This window comes from Electrophorus electricus, chromosome 1 (genome assembly GCF_013358815.1).
Source record: "Electrophorus electricus isolate fEleEle1 chromosome 1, fEleEle1.pri, whole genome shotgun sequence".
Classification (NCBI taxonomy): domain Eukaryota; kingdom Metazoa; phylum Chordata; class Actinopteri; order Gymnotiformes; family Gymnotidae; genus Electrophorus; species Electrophorus electricus.
This window is the reverse complement of record NC_049535.1, coordinates 30,342,021-30,352,567: the sequence shown is the minus strand read 5'-3', so window position 1 is coordinate 30,352,567 and position 10,547 is coordinate 30,342,021. Positions and strand designations below refer to the sequence as shown.

General features: G+C 41.0%; 1 protein-coding gene across 1 annotated transcript in view; it reads left to right on the top strand.

Moving 5' to 3' along the window:
- The window catches only part of baiap2l1b (BAR/IMD domain containing adaptor protein 2 like 1b), a 35,772-nt gene that overhangs the window by 7,406 nt on the left and 17,819 nt on the right, over positions 1–10,547 (top strand). Inside the window, exon 3 of the mRNA XM_026997963.2 lies at positions 89–175. Within this exon, the coding sequence (XP_026853764.2) occupies positions 89–175 (87 nt within the window). The remainder of the gene's footprint in view (positions 1–88; positions 176–10,547) is intronic.

Sequence of the window (10,547 nt, the reverse complement as noted above, 5' to 3'; positions counted from 1 at the left end):
CTTTTACATTTAATAAAGCATGTGTAAATTTTCAGGACAGAACAGCTCTTCATGATAAATGTGACCCTGTGTGTTCTCTTTCTTGTAGCTATGAGCCTGGCTGGGAAGATGTACTTCGATGCTGTGTCAAAGATCGGGGAGAATGCTGCTATATCACCAGTCTCTAGAGAATTAGGTGAGTGTGCATCTAGCCTCATCTAAACTTACCCTGAAAGGAACCATCGGTATCATCGATGGAATAACCAGGAATATCATCAGAAGAATACATCTTTGGGGGAATGAATATAACTCTGTTAAGCTGACTGGTGAAGTATCCTGCTAACCCTCTGCTGACCCTCTAGATCCAATAATAATTCTGAGCAGAGGACTCATAGCATACCAAGTATTGTGATTGGTTGCTGTGATTATCAGATCAGCCTAACTCTAAATCTGTAAACCTTAACTGTAGATGATATTGCTGCATTGTTGAACGCTAAGACTGAGTAACAAATCACAATGAATGTTATGTCAAATTCACTTGTCCAGAACTCCTGTGGGATCCAGAATAGTGCATTGTGTGTTACAGCTAGGGTCATAGCATAGGATGCAGGAAGATCACAGGCAGGTTTATTTAAAACAAACACTGATTGCAGTTACTTTCAAGATTCAGACTGAAACAAGAAATGTAAGAATGTAGATAATATTTAATATAATTTAATATAATATTTAATATAATTTAATATACTTATTTAATAAGTAGAATTCTATCTTTCACATAATCTTTAAGATAGCATTAGCAAAGTGGCATACCTGTGATGCCTTTTACTGTCTCTGACGCTATTCTGGCCAATTCTCTGCCATCTAATTCCACACTATGATGACCATGTTTGCAGGCATGGCAGAGCACGTGTTCAGTCTCAGTAGAACCCTGGGCTTCAGGGGTGACTGTGTTTTCTGTGGATCGTTTTCTAAAGAACACATTTTGTAGGTTCCATACAGTGAAGTCTTATTTTCTGACAAAACTAGCACCAGTTATATTTTTACTATTTTCTTACACTCCTGCAGCAGTTATATAGCATAGGTATTACAGAGCTAAAATGTTCTCCTCGCAGTATAGTGCATATATTATTTATAGAGGTTAGTTTATAAATTATAAAATTGTACATTTTCAAATGTGTGCATCAATTATGTAGAAACCAGGCATCAGAATGATGGATCAGTCTATTAAATACGTTTTTCAAGTAATCTCTCTTATAACATTACTATAACCCTTGATTTGTAACTTTAGATTATAGAAATTATTGATTAAAATAGAAAATATTTATGCTGTTGAATTAGAAACAGCATAATTTCTATATATGTAGCTCAGTTTCTTTGAGGAAGTGACCTGGGACATCTGTTGACCGGAGAGATCTATTCACTAGTGTAAGATAGATGAGTGAAATTAAATGAAAAAAGTAAATGATAAACTGGGATTTCACATGTCTGGGTTTTAATGAAGGAATGAGTCTTGTGGAGATAGCTCCCAGCGAAACCTTTGATGAGTCTTCATTTGATTACTCTCTTACTGTGTGAAACACTAAGGAGCTTTTCAGTGAAGATTTTTACCATCGGTTACATTTGCCCAGCTCCCTTTGCTGTAGTTTCATTGCTCACACAGTTAAAAGCAAGCTGTGCAAAAGCCAACCAGTTTACATTCAGACAGATAACATGCACAGCCCAAAAAGAAAAACTTTGATAAGAGGCAAGGATTGCATTTAACACTTTGGATGCTGGTAAAGGTACCATATGACATTAGTAACGTCCGATTTTAGAAGTAGCTTTTAAATATTGGCTCAGGGAGACACAAATTCCTGCATTTTCTGTGATGTTGCTGCCCTTGGAATATACATGGGTATCTAGGATCTTGTCTTGGTGCACATAAAGGAACAAAATGTGTGGCAGACATAGATTAATTTCTCTTTAAAATACTTGGTGTGGCATTGCTACGTGATGCAGTTCATGCTGCATCTTGGTAGAGCCTCAGCGTGCACTCAGCAGGAAGGCTGGATTGGTCTGTCGAATAAATACTTAGAAGACTCTGGCTCCTGAGTTTATATAGTCCATGTCTGTGAGGAGTGCGCTACAGTACTACACAGATAAGCAAGCTTCTTTGGAGCAGAGCACACATTTAAATGGTTGTGATGCTCAGGTGTTGGTTTTTGAGTATTACATAAAGGAACCATGCATTTCTACTTGTATCTTGACCTAAATTACATAGAAGAACCATAGTGTTGATTTTTATAATTACTACACAGTCTGGTTCTTTTGCTGGTACTGAATGCAAATGTACTAAATGCAAATGATGTTTTGCTCCCTAGATATGTTGTTGTTATCAGCATTTTAATCAGCTAGTTGGTAATGTTGGAAATACACCATACGACCGGCGTAGTTTTAAGTGAAATTGACCTTGGTTTACCTTCTGTACAGCTCGCACCTGAGTAAAAGTGAGCGCATGCAGGAATATCTGCCAATACTGACATAATGGCAGATTTATAACGTAGTTCTTCTATGTCAGGCTGAGATGACTGCGCCTGGATAGTATCTGGGTTTCGCGTCGTGTGTGTGTGTGTGTGTGTGTGTGTGTGTGTGTGTGTGTGTGTGTGTGTGTGTACTTTGGGTCTCTGAGCCTGACAGGACCTTTTAGGTTGGCTTACTCTTTTCCTATATTAAAATGCACTGAGTGAAAAGGGCACACAAACCTGTCTGTGTGGCTCCACGTTACCCAACAAACAAGAATACTGTTGTTATGTGTGGAGAAATGTTTAGAGTAATCTGACTCTGTCATAAACAGGGTTGTGCTGACCACAGCCTATGACCTGTCCAAAAGAGCAGATTCACTCCCCAATGGGTACTGATCATCTCTAAATCAGCTATAAAGCGTGTTAGTAGGCAAATAAGAGAGAAGGAAATTAAAAACACAGTAAAGATTTGTGTTGACTGTAATCTGTGTTGTGTCTGTGTTGATTGTAATGCTGGAAAAGAATAAGAAAAAAAGCACTCTATGGAAGATAAACCCAATCGCATGAAGAGCTAAATGCATTGCTGGTGAAGTTTGCACCTGAAATGAGGTGATAATTGAAGAGCTAGATCTACATTACTTTACAGATGTAGACTGTTCATAGGCCAGGTATCAGTATTGTGTTGTTGCCATGTTATCACTGTGCCATCTCACATGATCTTACCCCCAGATTTCCCCCTGTTCCTTGTTTATTAAATATTCTGCTGTAATAATCTGGAAACAAAAACTTAATCCAATTATCATACCTGGCCGGGCATTGGTTTCTAAAGTTCTAATCATAATGTCATCAGTCAGTGTTGATCTGACCCTAGCAGAGGAAGTATTGTAACAAAGTCAAGAGCTTGGCTAGTTTAACACATATAGAAATATATTTAACACTAGATCGACTTTGTAGCCAAGATAAATCCTCTCATGATTTATAAAATCTCTGATGCATTTCTTGCGTACACTCTGTGATTTTGCTTACTGTGTGTGTATTTGTGCGTGTCGTGCATACGTTGGGGACAGGGGTTTGTGTGGAGCTGGGCGCATGGGGGACTAGTGTTGAGAGAAGCCTTGGAGAAGTGGTGTGTTTTTACATTGCAGCCTGCCACAGTTAAACACGTTAACGGCGGGTGCTAAATAATGGGTGTGTTTAAGACTAGAGGGCTTGGCGTGTCTGCAGTGTGCTCTGCAGGCTGATTCACCAGCAGGATTTCATCAGAGTTGCTCTGATGTGTGCAGCAGCAGGGGAGCAGGCTGCAGTGCACACTCACCTCTCTGGAGTGGACGTGTCCTCTATCCGGGGGAGGGATGCCCGACAGTGGGCAGGGCGCTGGCCAAAAATGTCAGCCAATCGTGTAGTGTGACTGAGATTGTTGAGGCATGTTTTTGCTGCTTATATGTCGCATCCATTTCCTTTACAATGGTAATTTAGTCTAAGACTGAACCAGGCCCATTTTAGAGAGTTGAAAATGAACAGAGAAAATAAATGGGAGATTTTGTCATCTTTTTGTATTACAGTTACCTCAGTAAGTTCATGGAACTCAAAATGCGATGATCTTGGCCCACAACGATTAAGATTTAACTTAATGGTAAATAAATGAATTTGTTTTTGATTTTATTTTTCTTGTGCAAAGATGCTATTAGAAAATTAAGAAAACTTTGCCACCTGGTTGAACTACTAAGCCTACGTAATATTAAAGCCTCCAATGACAATGAACAATTAGGTCACTAACCCCTGCTGTGCTGTTTGACAAAAAGCCATGCTATAATTTCACTATTGAAAGAAGCCCACTATAACCTGACTGACTGGAGGTTTCAGGGATTCACAATTCAGATTTGTTACTTCCTGTTCTTTACATTTGGCTCTGCCCTGCCACCAATCCCCAGCTCTGACGTCTGCAAGCAATATCATTTAGAAATCTTCACTAATACAGTGCCACCCCTGCGTACCCAGAAAACCTGCAAATAAGAGGCCTTGCGCTCCGTCTCACCGCGCACCGTCTCACCAGGAAGTGCCACGTCTTGACTTTTGGCTTTTCTGCCATGGTGAAACTGGAGCCCCGGCGACGCGGCTGAGCTGATACCAGATAGCCTTGAGAGCCCTGGGCAGACCGACACACCTGCAGTCCCCCACCACCCACCTCCTCTTCCTGGGTCAGGTGTCAGATGGATGGAGAGCCCTTTCATTCTTCAGCCAGCCACCAATCTCCAGATATCAGTTTGGCAGCATGGGCCTCCCCACTGTTCCAGACTGTGCTGATAAACGGGAGTCTCCTCCAGAGCTGAGAATCATGGGAAACCGCCTACTAGATGACATCAGCATGAAACAAAGGGTCAGAGTGCCATACTTGTTGTTTCTTTTCTTAGTATCGCTCTTTTGTTAGAGTCTGCTCCTGTGCTGTTATGTTTTGTGCAGTTGACCAACTGTCCCATTTCTTGATAAAAATCATCAGCACGTTAAATGAACAAGGCTACAGTCATCTTTGGAATGTAGTGGGAATTCTTGAGTCCATTCTCACGTATAAGAGTGCGCAACTGATGGGCGGGGAGCAGAAGCACCACACCTTAGTCCCTGCTCTCTAATGGTTGACATTGTGATGCTTCAGCTTTTTTTGATGTTTAGTCAAACAAATCAACCATCCTGATATTCACAAAGTCACTGAGCGCTAGTTAACTCTCGTTCTTAAAGGAAAAAAAGTATTCTGGGAAAAAATTAAATTCATTTCATAGGGCCCTAGTTATTCTGACTCAGCACGTAGGGTGTGTGTGTGTGTGTGTGTGTGTGTGTGTGTGTGTGTGTGTGTGTGTGTGTGTGTGTGTGTGTGTGTGTGTGTGTGTGTGTGTGTGTGTGTGTATGCACATGTGCTTGTTTGTTTGAGGTATGGCAGGTTCCTCACACTCATCAGGTTCCTGATAACTCACACTTATACATGCCTTACCCTGAAGGTGTTGTGTCCTGTGTTGGCATGGTGATGGAGAAGTGTGGTGGCAGTAGAGAGCTGAAGACATTGTCTTTGTCACGGTTAAGGGTAAAAATTATTTAGTGCATTTTAAATATACTCCTTGCAGTTTCAGTGCAATCTCAGAAAAATGGCTGGCTGTTAAACTCCTAGTTCCATTATATGCCTTAACTGGAAATTTTAGAATGTGGTGTGCTACTTTCTGATGATGCACGTCTGGGGAAAGACAGAGTGGAAGGTATGAGAGTGGATAACCAAATCCTGCCTGGCCACTTCCAAAAGCACTACCTGAGCCAGCACCATCACACCCACTCCCACACACATACACTTTCCTCTGAATGACTTCCAGAGAGGGTTTACATAATGTAAGCTTCAAATCAGGTTACACCTGCTTATTACAGACTTACATTTGTAGGCTCCAGGAAGGAGAGAGAGCAAACATATGCAAGACTGTTATCCTGCAATACAACCTTATATTATGCTCATGTTCATACACTATATTAATAAAAGTATGCAGATAACTGACGGTCACGTGTATGAGCTTGTTGGACATCCAACTGCAAAAACATGGAGCAGCTCATCGTCTTGGAAACTCATTTTATGAAGCTCCCGATGTACAGCTCTTGTGCGGATGTTGCTTCCAGAGGCAGTTTGGCACTGTGTAGTGAGTGTTGAAACAGGGAATCAGCGATTTCTACTCACTACATGCTTCAGAGTTCGGCAGCCCCCCTCTCTGTTAGCTTCATGGCTGAGCTGTTGTTGCCCCTAGATGCTTCCATTTCACAATAATATCACTTACAGTTGACTGGGACAGATCTAGCATGGCAGAAATAACACAGGCTTCACAAAGTCACTGAACTCTTCAGTATGACCCCTTGTACTGTCAGTATTTGTCTGTAGAGATTGCATGGCTATGTGCTTGATTTTATAAGTGTTAGTAATGCATCTGAACCACCTGAAGGCAATCCTCTCACTCACACCAGGCCCGTTTTAGAGACACTAATCAAAGTAACACGTGTTTGGAATGTAGGAGGAAACCGGAGCACCGAGACGAAACTCCACACAGGCACAGGGAGAATGTGAAGACTCCACACAAGCAGCGGCTAGGCTGGGAGGCAAACCCAGGTCACTGGGGCTAAACCAGTGAGGTAGCAGTGCTGATCACCGTGTGTCCACACCACCCTCCAACTAGAGACAGACCAAGCAGTGTGATCTTGTGAGCTTCTTTTGGTCCTGCTTTATACATTGGTACATTACATGAATCTACTTCATCTAAATCCCCACTGAAACTTTGTTCTACAGGGTAAGGGTAGGAACATTCATATTTGGGTCATTAAAAAAAAAAAAAAAAAGAGTGAGCGAATGGGTGAGTGAATGGGTGGGTGGATGAGTGACTGAGTGAGTGAGTGAGCTGTGACAAAAGGTAAACAATTATTTGCATGTTATTTTCCTGTGGTCATTAAACCTTATACCGTATTGTCATAAACCTGGAGAAGCCTTGCTAATATAGCTTCACTCTACTTGCCTATTGCAAACCCTTGCTGGTTTAGAGCAAGGCACTCTGTTTCATTCACTTATGGTTGTATAGAATATTTCAGTTTATTGGCATTCTAGCCTCTAGTTTAATTGAACTTAGCAAACTCTTTAACAAAGCATCTAGCAATCGTCAAGACTTAAGCAGAACCATGTTTGAATGTTCATGGCATTTTTCTGGCAGTTTAACCAGGCAACAAGAAAATATCTACAATGATCTTATCTTAATATGTAACAGTTATAATTAAATAACAGCCTTCCCTGACATGGTGTGTGACCATGTTTGGGAAGGTCATGGTAGTTACCAGGAAATATATTTGTAACAAGTGCATAAGCAAACAAAAGATATGACCAATAGAGTAGCTGTTCACAAATCTTTGAGGAACAAGGTCATTCTTTTATCCTATTTTTGGATTGTTATCCATATATTAGTCATACAGTTAAGTGACTGGTTAAGGGGAAAAGGTATATGGCTTGACGTGTGTTCCTGGGGACCATCTTAAGTGGTGTTACCTGGTGACTTTAATGACGGTGCCTCAGGGGAACATGGGTCCAGGAACAAGGAACTAGAAAGCTGTCGGAATGTTCCTGGTTTGATTACAAGTTGGACAATAGTGGTCAATTCCAAGTCCCAGAAGATGAATGCTTGTATGGTTCTTTTAAGAATGTTTTGGTTGTTTTTGTTTTGTTTTACAACTGCTATTGCGTTTGTGCTTTACATTTAGAAGGGCTAGTCCAACACAGTTCACAGGCTCCGAAAAGGGTGTAAAGCCAAGTATAGCAAAGAAATACTGGTAGCATGGTCATTAGTGTTCACTAGAGTGAAGTTCCTCATATTCACTTTTCATTTTTTGCTTAATTGTTTTTGGCTTGGACAATCATGTCCAATTATTTTGAGCATTTTTGAGCCTTTATTTAGAACAATAGCTAATCAAATTTAGCCATAACATAGATATTTTCTGGGTATTTTTAAACACAAAAAGGTCATTTAACAAAGAATGGGTTTTTTGTTTTTCTGGGTTTTTTTTTTTTTTTTTTTGGTTTGTTTCAATTCATAGTTGATTCTTTTTTTAGACAATGTGACCTGCATCGGTGTGTACACCCCAGTGGGCTGATTTGTATAGCAGTGAACAGAGAGGTGGCCAGCAGCCCCACCCAAAAAACATGCACACAATCCCACACATTCCCCACTTCTCGCTCTCCCTAGCACCACAAAGGAAGCGTTCACCAAGCTGTTCTTGTGACCTTTAGTCTACCATGTTGTTTGAACAGCGCTAAGAAACACTGGCCATTGGACAGCAGTCAAAACACACCCATCCGACACGAGCCAATAAATCAGCTGCGCTTTAAGTGACACATGTCAAGAACCCAAATTGGGATTTTAAGCAAATGGGAAAGTTGGTCAACCTTCGATCAAACTGTCTGTCTTTCATCCCACCTTCCTCAGCACAGCATATGGGCCAATTGGCCTCTACTGCCCTACCAAACGCACCAAATAGTCCCTCCCACTGGTCTGTAGCATCCCTGAAACTCGGCAGCAGAGTTGGTCTGATTTGTCCAGCGTGTTCTGCACTCAGATCCTCACTGGTCCAGAGCCACTGTTGCTGCCTATGATAATACAAACACACCGGACAATCTGTGATCTGTTATTGTAATTGCGATAGTAAAGCTAATCTATTTGGAGTGTGTGGCCAACACACCGTTGGATAACACACTCTTTTTGGAGCCGCTGTTGTGAGACGGGCAAGTTTCAATGTCTGATTAGGCTTCACCCAGTGTGGCTTTGATTGAAGTGCGCCCCTGTGAACACACCCTCCCACTTACCGCTCAGCCTCACTGTCCATAATTCACACTTCATTATTAGTATCACTGATGTGGAGAGCTGTTCTGCTAAGTGAGCTGCACATTTCTCTGAGAGCCCAGTCGAGTGCACAGATGCAGCCAAAGCACATCTCAGTGCATTGCCTGCATGTTATTTCTCATTTAAAGCTCCTCACGTTTTCATGGTCCTCATTTTTAGTCATTACTTTTATGGCGTCGTTCATTGGCCTATCAGTTCTGCCCTTTGATGGAATTTTTATCTAGTGGTTTGTGATAATGAGGATTATAAGCAGGCGTGCCATGATTAAAAAGTAGGGAGAGGAAAGACATGGATTTCAAGACAAGTAAACACCTACTTCTGCAATAAACAATCTCATGCGTTTAATGCTACTGTAGCTAAACTGATTCCTATGTCACATGCCTCAAATTGGGTGCATTTTGCTGACCTTTTGCAAGAAAATAACAAATTTGCTTAAGGATTACACAGTGATATTAACACTTAAGTTAACTCTTAGTGGCATTTACTTTTATACACGCTTCAAAGTGGCTGGTGAGTCTGTTGGCATGTGCTGTTAGTCAGCCACTCTGTCCACCACTTCACTGGTCAGTTTCTGACCACAAAACACTGTTGACAGGATATTATTTGTGTAGTGGGCCATTCTCAACGGAATTTGGCATGCTGGGGGCTTGCTTATGGGATGTGAGTTGGTATAAGTTTAAAGTCACAGCAGAGTTGATGGAGTTTTTACACATGCCAGTTTAAATGCTGGGTTAAGAGTGGTCCACCAGCTAAAAAGGTCAGGTCAACGGGCAGCAAACAGATTGCACATGTCCATATGTCAGTGAATCACCCATATAAACTATTTGTACTGATAATTTACTGGATAAAGGTATTTATGTATAATAATGAATACTGGATATTAATATTATGCTTAATGTTGTAGTTAATTATGCAACACCAATATTACAGTTGCTGTATTTTTGAGACAAGTAGTCAGATGCTGGCTTGAAAACACCAACAGGTTTTCAGAATCTATAATGTGGTTTCCAGGCAAGCTCTAACGGTGTTTCAGATAAAGTGATGTTTCCAATAATGTGGCTGTTGAGTGTATTTCAGAAGAAGTGTGAGGGAGTTCTTTTTACCTGTGTTGATTTTCCTTTGTTGCTCAGCTGAGCTGTGGGAAATACAGAGACCTTAAGTGACCTTGGAAGTCTTGTGACTCAAGCTGATACATGGGAGAAATCAAGTTATACAATAGCCTTAGCCATGTGGACTTAAACTCTCATTTAAACCCTCATTTATGTGTCATTGAACTCATATTTCAATGTCTATTTCATTAAAAAAAAAAAGTATATATATATATATATATATATATATATGTGGTGTTTGAGAAAGAGTGCATTTGGTAAGAATCATATCAGTTCTGAAAACCATTTTGGCTTCTGTCCATCTCAGAACAGTATTAAATGGTGTCAGGTTTCAAATTAGCTGCCAGTCTTTGAATAATGGAACTGGCAAACATTGTCACTGGCCATTGTGGACAGAGGGAGAAAGACAGAGAAGGAGAGCTTTCTTATCTGTTTCCATGGAAAACTCTCTTTTTATCCTGCCTTGCTGTTCGTGCACAGAACCCCTGGGGATACATACAGTCTTTCTCCAGAGAGAAGTGGCTAGCGTTAGCGCCAGACATGATCTCTGTTCTACCCAC